At 41.7% G+C, this 20845-nt stretch overlaps 1 protein-coding gene across 1 annotated transcript; it reads left to right on the top strand.

Annotated features, from left to right (window-relative positions):
* The first annotated feature begins 4450 nt into the window (after positions 1 to 4450).
* Positions 4451 to 13031, top strand: LOC125373223. The gene is made up of 5 exons (XM_048384219.1): positions 4451 to 4576; positions 6632 to 6776; positions 7257 to 7379; positions 12054 to 12122; positions 12899 to 13031. The coding sequence occupies exons 1-5, from the start codon at positions 4544 to 4546 to the stop codon at positions 12943 to 12945; spliced, it is 417 nt and encodes a 138-aa protein (XP_048240176.1). The 5' UTR covers positions 4451 to 4543; the 3' UTR covers positions 12946 to 13031.
* Positions 13032 to 20845: the final 7814 nt, after the last annotated feature.

The raw sequence follows: 20845 nt of genomic DNA, 5'->3' as shown, positions 1-20845 counted from the left end.
TTTGTGTGATGGTGGTTTCGTGTATACAATCAGCAAGATAAAGGCAGGAGAGGTTTATTGTACTGGAGATGCAGGATTCACTACGAAACATGTCAGCGACATACCGAAGCAAGAGGGAGCAAACTGTGCATGTCCGTTTATCAGCCGTGTTACCTAGTCACCACGACTGCTGTTAGTATACGTATATGAGTGAGCAAGGTGTTTGGTTGTATATAACAGGTTCTATATTGTAAGGAAACGGGCATAAACCTAGCGAAGTGCATCAAATTACACCATGAGAGAACATGAAAAGATTTGCAAAATATCAGTCGACGCCCAGATGGCGTGCACATGCTTTGCAATCCTTCATTCCACTGAAATCTGCATGTTGTCTAGTTCGGCTAAAGGGTGGAAACTGGACTTTGCATGGTCAGTTAACGCCCTTGCCTCGGGAAGATGCATGGTGATAGAAATTCATTATTTTTTATTAGCTCTGTGTAGACACGAGCATACATTTCTAGTTCTGCTCGGCTTGCCCAGGTCTGTGTTATTTTGCGGACACCTACAGAATATTAAATGTACATGCAGGAACAAGTGGAGAGATGTTGATGATATTCACCTATTATGGGATGTTTCGGGTAATTACAACGAGTATCTCAAATAACAGTTTGCGAATATAAAAGGAAGCGATGATTAGAATTATTTAAAGGAATAGTATTATGAGTTTTGAGCTGATGAGTTTCTGAAATATGAAACGCCAATGCCAGAGAATAATCAGTGTCGATTACGTAGAGGGGAATGTTCGAGTGACTCTCCATTCCTTAAAAATAATGGAGCAGAGGCACCGGAGGGGCCGAGGACCATTGTTTTTAAAGAATGGAGAGTTACGAGGAAATTCCCCTACTTAAAACTCATCCCTACTTTTACACTTTGACAAAATATTCTGTTGTGGAAAATATTTGAAAAATAAACCAGAACTCTTTGTCGTCTGTATTTATACTGTGTGATGCACGAGGAATACGTTCTCTGTCGCTGTTGCACGTGCACCAAGCTACGTCGCGAGCTAACATTTACAATGCATGGTACACGGCTCTTCATAATCTCGGTGTGTCCTGAACTATTATTTATTGATCTAATTGATTTAATTGATATAACTATAAACATTTTTGTAGGTAACCTGCTCTAACACAGAATATATACTAGCTTTTAAGCATTATGCAAAATTATGAAAATATTTATTAGTTAATTTCACACCATACCTTCATGTGCCGCCCTAGCTGAGGTTGACAATGACACGACCTCAGATCAAACAATGCGGATTCGAACCCCGCCTGGCGACACATGTTTTCCGAAAAAATGAAATTATTCACTTGTCAATAAATGTAAAAAAATAGTTCCGTCTGTTCCAAGTTGAAGTCATTTAAATGTTGATTCAAGATAATGTATAGTTGACAAACAACTCTCCATTCCTGAAAAATAATGGAGTGTTCAAACAATAGAACGACGTCACAGCGATGACACAGGTGTTACCTGGCCCTGCACTACCGGTACCACCCGCCACTCACACGATTTGCCTAAAAGGAGAACTGTTTGTTTGTTGTCTGCCGCCGCACAGCAGTTCTCCTGCCATGCAACCAGACACGCTGTGACGTAGTGGACCAGAAACTACAGTGACACGACAGCGCGTTTAGTGATTTCGTTTAAACCAAAAGCGATATATGTTAATTTTGAATTACGTCTCACGTGTACAATTTCCGTTGCATCCCACTGAAAATCCAATGGAATCCACTGTTTTGTTTCTGTACACAGTCAACCACGTCATCGAGTCTGACCACTCGATCTATATAGTCGCCTCTTATTTCCAGACCCGTGAGGATCCGGGGTAGAATACATGTTTATGTTTTCAGCAACCCATGCTTGCCGTAAAAGGCGACTGTGCTTGTCGTAAGAGACGACTAACGGGATCGGGTGGTCAGGTTCGTTGACTTAGTTCATGCATGTCATCGTATCCCAGTTGCGTGGATTGATGCTCATGATGTCAATCACGGGATTGTCCGGTCCAGACTCGATTTTTTTCAGACCGCCGTCATATAGCTGGAATATTGCTGAGTGGGGCATTTAACAACAAACAAAAAAAACAAATCTTATTTCCAACACAAGTTGCGGGGGGCTATTCCAACTCGGAATATATACAGGGTTCAACTGAGTACAAGAACATATGCAGAGACATCATGACTGAGTGAGTTAGTAAGGTTTTACGCCGCAAAACGCAATATTCTAGCAATATCACGGCGGGGGACACCAGAAAAGGGCTTCACACAATATACCAAAGTAGGGAATCTGGTCTTCGGCGTGACGATCGAACGCTTTAACCACTAGGCTACCCCACCGCCCTACAATGACTGAAGGTTCATGAAGTGCATTGTTGGCGAGATGAATGTTGACCAGTATTGTGAAGGATTGGTCCAGGATACAACCATCTGTTGAAGCTATCAGTGTCAGCATCAGCTGTAATGTTTGATGTACGAGAATTGTCTTTGACACGACAGTGTTCAATCAGACACTCCCTACACAATACCGTTAACCAAACAAAGACAGGGACCTACTCTACAGTCACATCTCACGTGGGTTGGAACGGCCAATAACACAACAGTTCGGAAAATCAATGACGACACCATGTGTTCGCGAAAAGGGTTAATCAGCACTTTGCTTAGTTTTGAAATACTTTGAGATTACCTGATTATAAGGATATGAGAAATAATTATTGTCTCATTAAACAGATTGATTGAATTTGATTTAATTTTATTTACAGCCCTTCGTAATTTTTCAATGGAAATGGATATTCAAGATCATTATATAACATCGTGTGAGAGCCCTTAAACGCCCAGGTATCTGTTGTGCTTTATTTGATACTGTATAGTGCGTGACATAATGTATGCCAGTTGCAGACAGACAGACAGACAGACAGAAACACAATAACCATGTGCAAGACATATATGCTGCTCACAATAGGCTTCAGCATCACATTTGAAAACAAAAGTATGAATGAATGGTAATGAAGAGACTGTTTTCATTTTCATAACTTTCCTCACAAGCGAATGTTGACGGTCATCATACCTTTACATTTATGTCCGATGGATACAGGAATCTGTTGAAGTCATCCATACTCATTGGATTCACCAACGTCTGAGACCCGCATCACTTCGGGTTAGGGCTGTTGGGTAGCCTAGTGGTTAAAGCGTTCGCTCGTCAAGCCGAAGTCACGGGTTCGATTCCCCACATGGGTACAATTTGTGAAACCCATTTCTGATGTCCCCTGCCGTGATATTGCTGGAATATTGCTAAAAGCAGCGTAAAACCCTACTCGCTCACTCACTTCGGGATTTCCTCTCACATAAAAATGGTTATACAACTGACATACTGTTCAAAGTGTCGCTAGACTCTCACTCAGTCTTGTTTATGATTTTTATTAATGCCACCATTAGATACACACTTGTCTCAAATGAAAACTTGGTATCGTCTGAATTAACCAGATTATTATTTTCGCGAATAAATCAAACTGTAATTTGCTGAGGCAGTTTGTTAAAATACAGTTTTACGATTTGGTAATGAATGTATTCAGAAAAGAAAATGTCAATACAGTTATATATGTTATTTATCCGATTGAACTTCGTGGAGAAAGCGGAGAAGTGTGTTTGTTTGTTGTTTAACGCCGCACTCAGCAATATTTCAGCCATATAGCGGCGGACTGTAAATAATCGAGTCTGGCAAGACAATCTGGTTATTGATGTCATGAGCATCGATCCACGCAATCGGGATCGATGACATGCATCAACCAAGCGGAGAAGAATTATCGTCGGAGGGAAAAGGTGCCTCTCCAAAACGAATTTGAAAAATAAAACCTAGATTTCAGGTTTCGCTCAAAGAATTATATTTCATTGGCTAGTATTATCAATACATATGCCACTGAGTTATGAGCAACTGAAAAATGAGTGTACTCAGGTATTTCATAATTGATCCTAAACATGTTCCGGTGCCCCGTCCTTTAGTGATAGAGTAGACTAAACAACTCACATGCTCATGTGCTAGAAGGTGTACAATGTGAAATGACTACATTAAACAATATGAAATATTATGTCTGTAATATCATGTTTCATGTAACTAATACTCTATACATATATTTATGTGTAGAACATACATGTATGATATCTCGAAAGTCAATATGATATCATCTTTGTCAGGTCACACGTACGATGAGATAAATATTGGCATAGACCCTCAAACACATTTTTGTTTTTTAGTTTAAATACTTGTTTGAAAGTATTGCATTTTTATATATTCAGCTACATGTATGTGTAACAATATATCATTTCCAATTCAAAAACAATATCATGTGATTGGAAGCGTCAATGGACGTGACAGCAACAGGAGAGTTTGTATGTTAAAAGGAGAGTTTGTTATGTTTTCTGACACCTGTACGGAGAGGCGACACACGACCATAGTCGGATACATCGACAGCTTGTCTGCATCCTGAATCACATACGTATATAAGGAGACAGGTATAATGCAGATTTATCTCTTCATTCGATTCTACAAGGTGAGTTACTATGTTTATTTGGGGTACCCGTACGTCGACGTGTTTTGTAGTGTGTTAACCTGAAAGTTCTCATTTCCAACAACGAAGGGCGAGTGTACATAAAATAAGTCAATGTAGTTAGCGTTGTAACGTGTTGTTCGTGGGTTTGTTATGGGTTTGTGAACTTCGAAACATTCAAGTGCCAAACAGGCAGTGTGGTTTGTATACTCCCCAGGGAGCTGAAGATGCTAGTATAGTGTCATGAACTTTTGACATACCCCTCAGTAGTGTGGAATATTGTGCTTTTTACATGGCCTAGTATACGTAGTAGTAATAGTAATAGTAGTAGTAGTAATAGTAGCAGTAATAGTAGTAGTAGTAATAGTAGTAGTGGTAATAGTAGCAGTAATAGTAGTAGTTGTAGTAGTAGTAGTAGTTGTAGTAGTAGTAGTAGTAGTCGTAGTAGTAGTGGTTGTAGTAGTGGTAGTAGTAGTAGTAGTGGTGGTAGTAGTAGTAGTAGTAGTAGTAGTAGTGGTAGTAGTAGTAGTAGTAGTAGTTGTAGTAGTAGTAGTTGTAGTAGTAGTAGTAGTAGTAGTGGTAGTAGTAGTAGTTGTAGTAGTGGTAGTAGTAGTAGTAGTAGTAGTTGTAGTAGTAGTAGTTGTAGTAGTAGTAGTAGTAGTAGTTGTAGTAGTAGTAGTAGTAGTAGTGGTAGTAGTAGTAGTAGTAGTAGTTGTAGTAGTAGTAGTTGTAGTAGTAGTAGTAGTAGTAGTAGTAGTGGTAGTAGTAGTAGTAGTAGTAGTAGTAGTAGTAGTAGTAGTAGTGGTTGTAGTAGTAGTAGTAGTAGTAGTAGTAGTAGTAGTAGTAGTAGTAGTAGTAGTAGTGGTGGTAGTAATAGTAGTAGTAGTAGTAGTAGTAGTGGTAGTAGTAGTAGTAGTAGTAGTAGTAGTAGTAGTAGTAGTAGTAGTAGTGGTGGTAGTAATAGTAGTAGTAGTAGTAGTAGTAGTGGTAGTAGTAGTAGTAGTAGTTGTAGTAGTAGTAGTAGTAGTTGTAGTAGTAGTAGTAGTAGTAGTAGTAGTAGTAGTAGTAGTAGTAGTAGTAGTAGTAGTAGTAGTAGTAGTAGTAGTGGTAGTAGTAGTAGTAGTAGTAGTAGTAGTAGTAGTAGTAGTAGTAGTAGTGGTTGTAGTACATAAGGGTGCCATGACACTCAAGATCAACCATCTACTTGCCTACTCGTGCCCTTGTGTACATACTCCTTATAACCCGATGATAATAATGATTTATGATATATAATATTGTCTCTAAAATTCCTAATGTTAATATCAACGTGTGTATGCATCTCTAATATATATTGTTATCATAATATTATTATATAACACATTTATATATCGCAGGTATCCAGATACTAGTATCTGCTTAAATGCTGTTATATTTGTTCCCCGCCCAGTTTGCATGCCGGCTGTCATTGTCAACTCCCTTAGGAGTATACAGCCTAGGCTAGAGAGTTTTTACATCCACGTTGTACATCACATATCGGGTACCCATTCCCTGGCACATTTGAAATAAGTTACTTGCCCAGGGTGACACCACACGTTTTCTCACTTGTGTTTCTGGTCTATGTTCGTATGTTCGTGTTTCCAGCAGATGGTCAACTACCATCGGACGAGTTGGTTATGTTGACTGCGTAGAGTGAATGTACTGTACACTAGGGGTAGTGATCACATTGTAAAGACCTGTAAACTTTGTTGGTCCCAAGGCTGAATAACAACCCGGTCACTAGCGGAGAATCTAACGCCGGTATTCGTTTTGTCAAGTTGGCTGCCTTATCGCCCACTGTATACATGTAACCTGGTAATGCCGTCCCTGGAACATTTGCATGTGCAGTGATCACCCTCTTCCCACCCGCAAACAACCGCACTCCTCAAAACCCCCAGCCCTACCACCACGAAAATGGCAAGGAGTCAATGTAAGATCTGTGTGTCTATGTTTGGAAGCCTAAGTTAAACTGATTATTAATTATCAGGTCTTCATGTTGTACAGGGCCTCGTAGCTCACCCCCGATATTGTTGATCTCCACAGATGCGTCTGGCGTTGTTGTTCCTAGTGGCAGTTCTGGTGCTGCAAGATGTCGACGCTCGTCGCCGATGGCTCAGGATTCGTATCCGAGTCCCAAGAGTTATCAGGGTTGTGCGCACAGTCCTGCCTATAGCAACAGCCCTTATAGGTAAAGTCATCGTGAAGCTTACAACGCGTATTGTGAAAATCTCTTTTGGTTTTGAGTTTTGTCTTTAGATAAGTCTTAGTTAATCATGAATCGCATATGGCGTAATTGGAAATCTGTGTGTACTAAATGTTTATAGCACAGCTGTCTAAATCAGGCGTAAACTTTATACATTTTGTGTTTTTTGTCATACATTGAGACAATGCAAGCTGCTTCAACACACACGATTTTTAAACTAATGACTTGCTTCAAAATGTGACATTTTGTCTGAAGAATTGTGGTGATCATAAACTGAGGTGATCATAAAACAAGTTTACTGAAATCAAGTTTGCTAGAATTGTCAGTTGCCCTTAGTAAACCTCTTTAACTATGTACATGATCGGCTTTGTGATCGTGTAAAATCTATTGTTATAAACGTTTTTCACATATCTATTACAACATTATGTAGTACAACTCGGTGATATACCCCGTCTTTTATGTCAGGTGGAAAGCGCAACACTGAAAGTTATGATCTGAATGAGGACGGACAGATTGACCAATCAGAGGCCGAGAAGATATTCGAAGCTCGGGACGCTGAGGAGTTCTTGAGTTTGGCCGATACAGATGGTAGGTACACATTTAGACATTGCAGTCAGTAGCGTTATTGTGACTATATTATTTGTGGTCGGCTTTTCACGAGGAGAATACGAGATGTCTACTCGAGGTAAACGGGGTAAATGGCCAAAAAGAGAGTAATTCGAACGGAGGGATATGCCTAGAACCATTTTACCAGAATTTGAAAACCAACGGAGATTGAGATGGGAAGTGTTTGTCGTCGCTGTCACGTCTCTGTCACGTCTCTGTACGTAGACACTGTTACGTCTCTGTACGTAGACTGTCACGACGCTGTTCGTTGGCTCTGTCACGTCTCTGTACGTAGACTCTATCACGTCTCTGTACGTAGACTGTCACGACGCTGTTCGTTGGCTCTGTCACGTCTCTGTACGTGGACTGTCACGACGCTGTTCGTTGGCTCTGTCATGTCTCTGTACGTGGACTGTCACGACGCTGTTCGTTGGCTCTGTCACGACGCTGTTCGTTGGCTCTGTCAAGTCTCTGTACGTAGACTGTCACGACGCTGTTCGTTGGCTCTGTCACGTCTCTGTACGTGGACTGTCACGACGCTGTTCGTTGGCTCTGTCACGTCTCTGTACGTGGACTGTCACGACGCTGTTCGTTGGCTCTGTCACGTCTCTGTACGTAGACTGTCACGACGCTGTTCGTTGGCTCTGTCACGTCTCTGTACGTAGACTGTCACGACGCTGTTCGTTGGCTCTGTCACGACGCTGTTCGTTGGCTCTGTCACGTCTCTGTATGTGGACTGTCACGACGCTGTTCGTTGGCTCTGTCATGTCTCTGTACGTGGACTGTCACGACGCTGTTCGTTGGCTCTGTCACGACGCTGTTCGTTGGCTCTGTCACGACGCTGTTCGTTGGCTCTGTCACGTCTCTGTACGTGGACTGTAACGACGCTGTTCGTTGGCTCTGTCACGACGCTGTTCGTTGGCTCTGTCACGTCTCTGTACGTAGACTCTATCACGTCTCTGTACGTAGACTGTCACGACGCTGTTCGTTGGCTCTGTCACGTCTCTGTACGTGGACTGTCACGACGCTGTTCGTTGGCTCTGTCATGTCTCTGTACGTGGACTGTCACGACGCTGTTCGTTGGCTCTGTCACGACGCTGTTCGTTGGCTCTGTCACGTCTCTGTACGTAGACTCTATCACGTCTGTGTACGTGGACTGTCACGACGCTGTTCGTTGGCTCTGTCACGTCTCTGTACGTGGACTGTCACGACGCTGTTCGTTGGCTCTGTCACGTCTCTGTACGTGGACTGTCACGACGCTGTTCGTTGGCTCTGTCACGACGCTGTTCGTTGGCTCTGTCAAGTCTCTGTACGTAGACTGTCACGACGCTGTTCGTTTGGTCTTTCACGTCTCTGTACGTGGACTGTCACGACGCTGTTCGTTGGCTCTGTCACGTCTCTGTACGTGGACTGTCACGACGCTGTTCGTTGGCTCTGTCACGTCTCTGTACGTAGACTGTCACGACGCTGTTCGTTGGCTCTGTCACATCTCTGTACGTGGACTGTCACGACGCTGTTCGTTGGCACTGTCACGACGCTGTTCGTTGGCTCTGTCACGTCTCTGTACGTGGACTGTCACGACGCTGTTCGTTGGCTCTGTCATGTCTCTGTACGTGGACTGTCACGACGCTGTTCGTTGGCTCTGTCACGACGCTGTTCGTTGGCTCTGTCACGACGCTGTTCGTTGGCTCTGTCACGTCTCTGTACGTGGACTGTAACGACGCTGTTCGTTGGCTCTGTCACGACGCTGTTCGTTGGCTCTGTCACGTATCTGTACGTAGACTTTATCACGTCTCTGTACGTAGACTGTCACGACGCTGTTCGTTGGCTCTGTCACGTCTCTGTACGTGGACTGTCACGACGCTGTTCGTTGGCTCTGTCATGTCTCTGTACGTGGACTGTCACGACGCTGTTCGTTGGCTCTGTCACGACGCTGTTCGTTGGCTCTGTCACGTCTCTGTACGTAGACTCTGTCACGTCTCTGTACGTAGACTGTCACGACGCTGTTCGTTGGCTCTGTCACGTCTTTGTACGTAGACAGTCACGTCTCTGTACGTAGACTGTCACGACGCTGTTCGTTGGCTCTCACGTCTCTGTACGTAGACTCTGTCACGTCTCTGTACGTAAACTGTCACGACGCTGTTCGTTGGCTCTGTCACGTCTCTGTACGTGGACTGTCACGACGCTGTTCGTTGGCTTTTTGTCACGTCTCTGTACGTGGACTGTCACGACGCTGTTCGTTGGCTCTGTCACGACGCTGTTCGTTGGCTCTGTCACGTCTCTGTACGTAGACTGTCACGACGCTGTTCGTTGGCTCTGTCACATCTCTGTACGTGGACTGTCACGACGCTGTTCGTTGGCACTGTCACGACGCTGTTCGTTGGCTCTGTCACGTCTCTGTACGTGGACTGTCACGACGCTGTTCGTTGGCTCTGTCATGTCTCTGTACGTGGACTGTCACGACGCTGTTCGTTGGCTCTGTCACGACGCTGTTCGTTGGCTCTGTCACGACGCTGTTCGTTGGCTCTGTCACGTCTCTGTACGTGGACTGTAACGACGCTGTTCGTTGGCTCTGTCACGACGCTGTTCGTTGGCTCTGTCACGTATCTGTACGTAGACTTTATCACGTCTCTGTACGTAGACTGTCACGACGCTGTTCGTTGGCTCTGTCACGTCTCTGTACGTGGACTGTCACGACGCTGTTCGTTGGCTCTGTCATGTCTCTGTACGTGGACTGTCACGACGCTGTTCGTTGGTTCTGTCACGACGCTGTTCGTTGGCTCTGTCACGTCTCTGTACGTAGACTCTATCACGTCTCTGTACGTAGACTGTCACGACGCTGTTCGTTGGCTCTGTCACGTCTTTGTACGTAGACAGTCACGTCTCTGTACGTAGACTGTCACGACGCTGTTCGTTGGCTCTCACGTCTCTGTACGTAGACTCTGTCACGTCTCTGTACGTAAACTGTCACGACGCTGTTCGTTGGCTCTGTCACGTCTCTGTACGTGGACTGTCACGACGCTGTTCGTTGGCTTTTTGTCACGTCTCTGTACGTGGACTGTCACGACGCTGTTCGTTGGCTCTGTCACGACGCTGTTCGTTGGCTCTGTCACGTCTCTGTACGTAGACTGTCACGACGCTGTTCTTTGGCTCTGTCACGTCTCTGTACGTGGACTGTCACGACGCTGTTCGTTGGCTCTGTCATGTCTCTGTGCGTAGACTGTCACGACGCTGTTCGTTGGCTCTGTCACGTCTCTGTACGTAGACTGTCACTACGCAGTTCGTTGGCCCTGTCACGTCTCTGCACTTTGACTCTGTCACGTCTCTGTGCGTAGACTGTCACGTCGCTGTGCGTAGACTGTCACAATGATGTTCGTTGGCTTCACGTAGATCTAAAGTCAATGGTAAGATGCACTACGCGACGCCGTTTTGCTGTAAGGTGTTGCAGTGAGAGATTATAGAGATCCCACAGAGATAAAAAAAACAACAACCATAAAACAACGCATGTTGCCATCGCAGCCGGGTATAGTTTTCCCAGCTGTACACCGCTGTAGCGGGGTATGTGGAAATTTATCAAAACGTCATTGGTTAAATATAAATACTACTCTGATAGTTCTTTCATACGGGACCATCAAAAAACATTGAGTCCCTTTGTTACCTGATGCCTGATTTTACAAATAACTGTCTCGATAACATGATGGGTATTCGTTCAGCTCGTTCAGCTACAAATAACACTTCATTTCATTTTCATGTACACTAACATTACAACATACGCATTATACACATTCAAATACTCTTAAATTATCATATATCTGATACTGTTATCGATGTGATGTGCCAATCCGATATACTTGGCATCATGATCCGATAAATAATCATGCAGAAGTCACCCAGCAGGAACTACTCATGAGTTCAAAACATCCATTCGATGCCCACATGCTCAGTACATAAAAGTTAATATGGTGAAATCCAGCTTTATTACTTTAAAAGAACAGGGCTGTATTGTTAAGCAGACGTCTGTCTCTTTGTACAGTTCCAGACCTTACAGATTATGTACATGGTGTCGAAGGTGCCCCGATTATGCTTCTTTGTTCCTCAGCAGCATATCTCTGCTTTAGTCAGGTAACCACGGATAGCTCAATCGAAATTCTGTTTAGATGTCTCTTGATCGTTTCCTGGGTTCAAATATCGGAATGGCCTGATTATGATTTTGGGTTTTATTAGCATCACGCCCGTGCCCGTGGGTTAGCCCACAGAAATAAACGTCTAAGACATGTGCCACTCTGAGCTTTATTGTCACATGAATCTTACACACTATTTCATAAATGAAATACTGTTCAAAGCTGCCTTAAACCCAACACCTCATTCACTCACAGTTAGTCAAGGTCGTAAGGGGCTTAGGAAATTATGACGTATATGATTTAATTTTTATATACTTTTATTACATTATTAAAACGGTGTTTCCTTCAAGCACTTGATCCAAAAGTTGTAATTACTGTTCATATCCGATTTCATCCAAATGCCATTTTTTCAATTAATAAAAAGGAATAGGATGCATTAGTGAAACAAGACCCAGTCAAATACCTGTGGAACATACATGTTGATGTGAAGCGATGTAAAATTATTAATTATTAATAATCTTATGTTTAACCAAAGGTGATGCCACCGTGAGTCTCGGTGAATTTGAAGAAAGCCTAAACAACATCTTGAAACTCACAGACAGGGGTATGTATTCATCTTGTTTCTGAATTAATGTCATGGGTCAGGTATGCCTGGATATTTAATTATACATGTACCTATCTAAGATGTGATTTAATGATTTCCACATCATCCTTCCAACTCTGGCACTTTTCGACTTCTCTACGGACTGGCCCAGACAGTTGCCGTACGGTTTGCAATTCGCTATGACCAGTTGAGTAAGTCTGGCGTGACAGAAACCTATAATCGTCGGTGCGAATCACGGATTCGCCATGAGTGTTTCGTAAGTTGCATCAAAGAAGTAAACGTCCCACATCAAGCTAATATAACACGTCGTGATCTCACTGCAATCGAAATTCACCGTTTCGCTGTTCAAGCTGAATGTACTGAGACAACATTTTGCATCAATCAAATATTTACCAGGAAGAATCGTACAATCGACCGACGTTTCCACAATTCGGATAGATAAGGGTATACAGAAGTATCGTCCCATAATACATTATGTCGGGGATTGTACGTAACGTATAAGACCTGTTTCAACTAAAAATACCAATATTTAAGTTGTACACCTGTATTGAAAGTCTTTAATTGGCACATATATTAGGTATGCTTGTCGTAAAACGCCACAAAATGGGTTGGCTGGGCAGGATAGGTGACTTGATCTGTTGCGTGTCATCGTACCCGTCGGCATGATTCCTAAAAAAGACAATAAAGTCTGATGTGCTGACACTTATTCCTATAGGCTATACAATGATTTAAATGCCATATAGTTATGACCACTTTATATGTTGATATCATTTCAGATGCTGACTTTGCGCGGTCTCTGGAAGAGTCTATGATGAGGGAATAGTTCCACGGTTCATGTTTCCTGCCTCGGTGAGGACACTATGTGCACATGTGTAAACATCGGTCAATAAATTTGCATTGTTAAAACTATTCACTGTTTTGATCGTGTTTTGAGTTTAACTTAAACTAAAATCTTGAATAGTCAATTGTCCGCGGGTAACTGGTGTTTGTCCAGTTCTATATTTAGTGTCAATTATGTTAATTCCTTGTGTCCTCTCGTCGTTCTGGTCGACGGAGATCACTTTACGTGCTTACACTTGAAACATCAATGACATAATTAAATCTTATACAAATTGGCATTCTGTGATTAAACCTAAACCGTGTGGAGGTATTATTGTCAATGAAAGAGTCCTATATGTAACATGGTGGCCGAAGTGTTGGTTACAAGCCGTGGGTCAGAGTTTGTATCCAGAAATAGAAAAACAAGTTTGGAAGTCATTTCTTATTTAGCCCCTCGTGATTTGACTATTGCTAAATGATTTTGAAATACATATTTAATCAAAATCTATATGTAAAGAAATGCTAGCGTTCGGATCAGTTCGTGGTGGAAGAGTGGTCGAATAATAACATACCAACATCATATTTCTGTGTCTTCTTAAACATAACATTCCCAACGAAGCCAGTTTGATAATTATTCAGTTATACATTTTAATCATAATCACATATTAGATGAATACACACATCAGATATTACCTTTCACGGGCTCTTTAGATCATGTTAGTAGTGAATATATTGAAGCTATCTTCTGTAGCGTCACACTGTATGACAAGAGGGATGACTTCAACTTTCCAATGTTGAACTTTCCCTATATGTCCATATAAGCGCGGGTACATGGATGGACTATTACATATTAAGCTAAAGGGAAGTCGGTTCTACTCAAAAAAACCTAGCGGCCCTATGGTAAATGAAGTACTGCAGTACGGTCCTTATGTTCCTCAGCAATCTCAACGTGGTTGTACCTAGATTTTAATTTTTAGTATATTATAAAGCTCGTACATTGGTCAGTGTGACCAGACGTTGACATTTAAATAAGAAACAATAGAACTTTAATGATAGCTAAAGGTAATAAACCACAAGTCGTTTGTTTTCCAATGCCATTACTGTTGCTTTGGTCCCATTTATGTTTTACTTCAAAGTTGAAATCAAAGACCACATTGCTCTGATTTGAGCAATGCAGATTCATCTACGTTTCCTCATTGAGAACAGGATGATCATAAACAATGTTGTAGCTGGAAGATGTTCTACTTAGAGTCATCACTTAGTCAGGCCTTAATAAGCTTAATAAGACACGTGTAATGCGATGAAGTTTCTTGCTTAATGAATACGAGTATACCATCCAAGGAAACGAACGCCATTATGAAACTGCAATGTAAGAAGAAGATCAAAGTTCAAATATTTCGAAAAGGCACATTTGCAAGCATGTACAAGGATTAAGTCAATGTGTCGGGTCAAAGGGTTGATTGTACAAGGAACGTGACCTAGTCAATGTGTAGGTGTATCGGGTTGATTGTGGATGCGACGTGACCAAGTCAATGTGTCGGGTCAAAGGGTTGATTGTACAAGGGACGTGACCTAGTAAATGTGTCGGTGTATCGGGTTGATTGTGGATGGGACGTGACCTTATCAATGTGTAGGTGTATCGGGTTGATTGTGGGTGGGACGTGACCAAGTCAATGTGTCGGTGTATCGAGTTGATTGTACAAGGGACGTGACCTAGTCAATGTGTTGGTGTATCGGGTTGATTGTGGGTGGGACGTGACCAAGTCAATGTGTAGGTGTATCGGGTTGATTGTACAAGGGACGTGACCTGGTCAATGTATAGGTGTATCGGGTTGATTGTGGTTTGGGACGTGACCAAGTAAATGTATAGGTGTATCGGGTTGATTGTGGTTTGGGACGTGACCAAGTCAATGTGTAGGTGTATCGGGTTGATTTTGGGTGGGACGTGACCAAGTCAATGTGTCGTTGTAGAGGGTTGATTGTGGATGGGACATGACCAAGGCAATCTGTCGGGTCACAGGGTTGATTGTACAAGGGACGTGTCCAAGTCAATGTGTCACTGTACCGGGTCGATTGTACAAGGGACGTGACCAAGTCAATGTGTCGGTGTATCGGGTTGATTGTGGATGGGACGTGACCAAGTCAACGTGTCGGTGTACAGGGTTGATTGTAGATGGGACGTGAACAAGTCAATGTGTCGGTGTATCGTACTGATTGTAGATGGGACGTGACCAAGTGAATGTGTGGGTGTATCGGGTTGGTTGAAGATGGGACGTGACAAAGTCAATGTTTCGGTGTATCGGGTTGATTGTGGATGGGGCGTGACCAAGTCAACGTGTCGGAGTACCGGGTCGATTGTACAAGGGACGTGACCTAGTCAATGTGTCGGTGTATCGGGTTGATTGTAGATGGGACGTGACCAAGTCAATGTGTCGGTGTACTGGGTTGATTGTGGATGGGACGTGACCAAGTCCATGTGTAGGTGTATCGTACTAATTGTAGATGGGACGTGACCAAGTCAATGTGTGGGTGTATCGGGTTTGTTGTAGATGGGACGTGACCAAGTCAATGTCGGTGTATCGGTGTATGATTGTCGAGTGGGAGTGACGAGCGATACCCACGAGATAAACACACAACTGCTTATAGATGTATATTGAGAAGAGAACCACGCTGGTGGAATGTAAGTGAAACAAACACCATTGCCTACATGTACATTTCATCACAGGTGTACATTACTATCAGCGGTTCCGTACTCTGTACTCAGAGACACATGTCACTCCTGTTGTGAATTGCATCACCGACGAGTCCAATACAAACACAGCAACATGTTGCTACTAACAAATGTTAATTCATGTGCTCATCACCTGGGTATTTTATTCCCTTCTCACAATTTTTCTGCTTCAACCGACATTTCTATCATCAATGACAATAACATCTTCCACTTCTTTTCCATGGAGACTGCATCTATTCTGATTCAGAGGGCATGTTGCTTTAACAGCTAACTTGGATGAACATTTTAATTAAAACCAGAATCAGTATTCAGTGTCCCTTGACCTTGATGGCCATGACGTCATTGATTCAAGTAACGTAATAAATCGCTGACCTGTAAGTATGTTAAGTTACTTCCTGAAGTTGGTGAGTGAGTATGGTTTTACGCCGCATTTAGCAATATTCCAGCAATATTACGGCTTGGCACACCAGAAATGGGCTTCACACATTGTACCTATGTGGGGAATCGAACCCGGGCTTTCGGGGTGACGAGCGAGCGATTTAACCACCAGGCTACCCCATCAGCCCCTGAAGCAGATAGGGCTCAATAAAACAAATAAGAGTTATCTTGACATCATGATTGATATGTTCGCCACTCCCTTCGATGTGGGTGAGATTATAACACGTCGTTACGTATATACGTGAGGGAGTGGAGACCTTCTTAGGCGCGTTACGTAACAGGAAATACAATGACACAAACACGACATCCTGAATAGAATGTCACTATCCCATACCAAGGACATGTTTAATTGTGCTTCATGGAAATTGTCAGTTATGTTTTTTTAAATTTGAGTATTATTTTAGCTTTGTTATACAACAGATTTGAGGAAGGATATGAAATATACGGGATGATAAAAGGAAGAGGAGTTTGAGTGCATCGCGTTGGCGTCCAGCTGTTCATACGACATACTACAGTGCAGTTATATTACCATGAATTTCCTATTGTATGACAGTGCATAGTTTTAAGGTTGATTTATCGCGTTCTCATCGCTTGAACAATCGGTGAATAGAAATACCCTCATGCTTCGTATACACGTCACACATGACAGCAGTATCCAGTTAACTTAACTAACTCGATGGATCGTATAAAAAACGTGTATATTTATGACCTCAAGATACGTACCTATTTGCTCTTTGGTGTCATATTGGTACTCCGTTGGATCGAAGTATGGATAAGTCGATATGTTTTCGAAGTTTCACTGAATATCCGTGGAAGACCGAACGGGTGAAGCATTCGTGGTGTATGATGACACCTTGATGTACACCACTGACATTGACTATCGTTCCTCGTTAAGGCTTAAACCCACTGTACATTAACGGGTAAATATTCGCACCCTTATGTGTGGAAAATGTAATTAATAAACGGATACACACCATCTTTACAGACACTTTACATGTTAACTTATGTCAGTCCATCCTCGTGTTTTTGTATAATTGGGTAGTGTACATTCTTCCCCGCTTCATCAGTATTTGGTCAAGTTGTGTCAGGTAATGTCGAAGCAAACGGCTCACACGCTCTTCAATACAGGCCCTAACAATCGCGTTACTTCAACCAAACTGAGCCACAGTGTGAAGGTTGTTGACACTCCCAGTCCTTCTTTAACTGTATAAGATTTAGTGTCAATTACGTTATTTCCTTGTGTCCTCTCGTCGTTCATGTCGACGGATATCACTTTACGTGCTTACACTTGAAACATCAATGACATAATTAAATCTTATACAAATTGGCATTCTGTGATTAAACCTAAACCGTGTGGAGGTATTATTGTCAATGAAAGAGTCCTATATGTAACATGGTGGCCGAAGTGTTGGTTACAAGCCGTGGGTCAGAGTTTGTATCCAGAAATAGAAAAACAAGTTTGGAAGTCATTTCTTATTTAGCCCCTCGTGATTTGACTATTGCTAAATGATTTTGAAATACATACTTAATCAAAATCTATATGTAAAGAAATGCTAGCGTTCGGATCAGTTCGTGGAGGAAGAGTGGTCGAATAATAACATACCAACATCATATTTCTGTGTCTTATTAAACATAACATTCCCAACGAAGCCAGTTTGATAATTATTCAGTTATACATTTTAATCATAATCACATATTAGATGAATACACACATCAGATATTACCTTTCACGGGCTCTTTAGATCATGTTAGTAGTGAATATATTGAAGCTATCTTCTGAAGCGTCACACTGTATGACAAGAGGGATGACTTCAACTTTCCAATGTTGAACTTTCCCTATATGTCCATATAAGCGCGGGTACATGGATGGACTATTACATATTAAGCTAAAGGGAAGTCGGTTCTACTCATAAAAACCTAGCGGCCCTATGGTAAATGAAGTACTGCAGTACGATCCTTATGTTCCTCAGCAATCTCAACGTGGTTGTACCCATATTTTAATTTTTAGTATATTATAAAGCTCGTACATTGGTCAGTGTGACCAGACGTTGACATTTAAATAAGAAACAATAGAACTTTAATGATAGCTAAAGGTAATAAACCACAAGTCGTTTGTTTTCCAATGCCATTACTGTTGCTTTGGTCCCATTTATGTTTTGACTTCAAAGTTGAAATCAAAGACCACATTGCTCTGATTTGAGCAATGCAGATTCATCTACGTTTCCTCATTGAGAACAGGAAGATCATAAACAATGTTGTAGATGTTCTACTTAGAGTCATCACTTAGTCAGGCCTTAATAAGCTTAATAACACATGCCTCATGCGATGACGTTTCTTTCTAAATGAATACTGATATACCATCCAAGGAAACGAACGCCATTATGAAACTGTTATGTAGAAGAAGATCAAAGTTTAAATGTTTCGAAAAGGCACATTTGCAAGTATGTAATGTTTTTCTTTTATACGAAGCTACATTCACGCATTCATACGATTGTATTCCCAATACATACACAGGCCTTTGTGTACAAAAGTTGACGACAGACAGGTTTAAAACATTCAGTTTCGCATTTCTTACTTCATTTACATAATATAGATATTTTGATGGATTTGTAGTAATATATGTATCTGGTGATGACAGAAGCATATTAAATTTATGAACGTTTGAATGACAATAGAACTTTGCTTTGAGATATAGTTGTCGTAATTTGACATACGTTGGACAAATAAGCAGGAAGTGGTACTCGGTTTCAACACAGTCTAATTTACAAAGTTTGCATTTTCTTAAATTTCTTGGAATTTTATAATGACGTCCGTTCTTAATTTCCAAAGTATTACAACTCAGTCTGAAACTCGTGAGGGTTGTTTTCATATTTTGCGAATTTATGAATGACAGTTAAGGTTCACATTTAACACAAGTTTTAAAACAAGCATAATATGACATTTTTGTAGCACTTTCTTAGTAAACAGAAGTCTGGCATCTTTAGTATGTTCAGCCAATATTTCACACATCTGGTCAAAGCATATACACGAATAGGGTATCTGCCACACAATTTTAAACCCCAAAACCGTTTGCAAGCATATAACTGAACAGTTTCAAATTTTTCAACATTTTCAAACCCCCGACCCCGGCACCATACAGAAGTACTGGCATGATCTTCGCATCGAAAATTTGAAAGTAGATATCTGGTGAAAAAGATTGTAGCGAATGTATACCTCTCAGGATAGTTATCTATAACCTTTTCGCCTGCAGGGCAATCTTATCAAGAGCCGAGACCAGTTAAGCCTATTATTTAAATACAAACCCAAGTAACAACTTCAACCCTTTTCCCTTTGTAAAACCACTTTTCGAAACGTGACAAACAACCACCATTTTTAAATACAACTTTAGACATATTAACTGACATTTTCCGAGAGTTACAAAAATGCTCAAGGACGCTTAATGTCTTCTGGAGGTTAGAAACACTATCACCAACGAGTATCAAATCATCTGCAAATAGAAGTAAAAGGATGTGGATAATGTCTGGATGTCACCAAACGGACACCCCTCTTCCATCTCAAGAACTATTTCATTTGTAAAGGACTAGAACAAGAACGGCATAAATACACAGCCGTGCCTTACCGAGCCGACACCCAAAGGGCAATCGAATGCCTCAGACCAGTGTTCGAAATACCTGCCTGCCCGACCGTCCGAGACGGGTTGATTTCAACTCGGGCTGCCAGATTTTAAAATCCACCTGCCCGACGGTCGGGTTATATTTCATATGTGAAAATATTCTAAATATTTCCCGATGATAAGCATTAATTCACATGTAAAGATGAATGATAAAATGTAACCAAAAAGAAACCTCGTTAGCTTATCCTGAGAAACATATTATTATAGTGGGCAGGCAGGTTTTGGTCAGGGCTGGCAAGTATTTCAGCTAGCCAGGCCTGTGGTCTGGCTGAAATTTTTGGGAGTTTCATACCCTGCTCAGACATACGATTGTTAGACCTTACACATGTCTTAACGTCCTTGTAGATTGACTGCAATATTCTACCCATGTTTGTACTTAATCCCCTTTTATAAAACAGACTCCAAAGAAGGTTACGGTGTATGGAATCAAAGTCAATAAAAGCGACGTAAAACTTACCCCCTTTACGTGAAAGGAATTGTTGTACAAGAGCATTAAGGACAAAACATTTATCTACAATGGAATAATCCTTCCGAAAGCCTGACTGGCTTTCAGAAATAACACAAAGTGTCTGCCCAGAAAACAAATTTCTTGCATAGAATTGAAGTGAATACTTTGCTAAGGACACCCAGAAGGCTTATGGCTCGATATGTACTGGGATGATAATTCTTATGACCGATTTTCAGGAAAAACACCTTGTTCATACATACTATTGAATATAATCTCCAAGTAAGGAGAAATAACATCTGATGAGTGTTTTAGGTATTCGCTTATGATATGGTCAACTCCAGCTGATTTATTATTGTTTAAGACACGAATACTGTATGTGATTTTCTATCTTGTTATAGGGCAGTCAAGAATGTCTGCTGTCAATTCACGTGATTCACAGAAGTACGGACTTCCATCGTCAGTGTCAAGAGGATCAGTATTTGTGTATAATGTTGAGAAATATTCAGCCCACTCTCCCGCGGAGATAAGATTGCGATGATGTTGACGCCCGGACACACGTTTGACATGGTCCCAAAAACGTTTGGAGTCACCAGTTGAGTGTAAATCCGTTCTAC

The sequence above is a fragment of the Haliotis rufescens genome, unplaced genomic scaffold, assembly GCF_023055435.1.
Source record: "Haliotis rufescens isolate VD_foot unplaced genomic scaffold, xgHalRufe1.0.p SCAF_5, whole genome shotgun sequence".
Lineage (NCBI taxonomy): Eukaryota > Metazoa > Mollusca > Gastropoda > Lepetellida > Haliotidae > Haliotis > Haliotis rufescens.
Note: the sequence above shows the minus strand (reverse complement) of the source record. Positions and strands in the feature narration are given on the sequence as shown.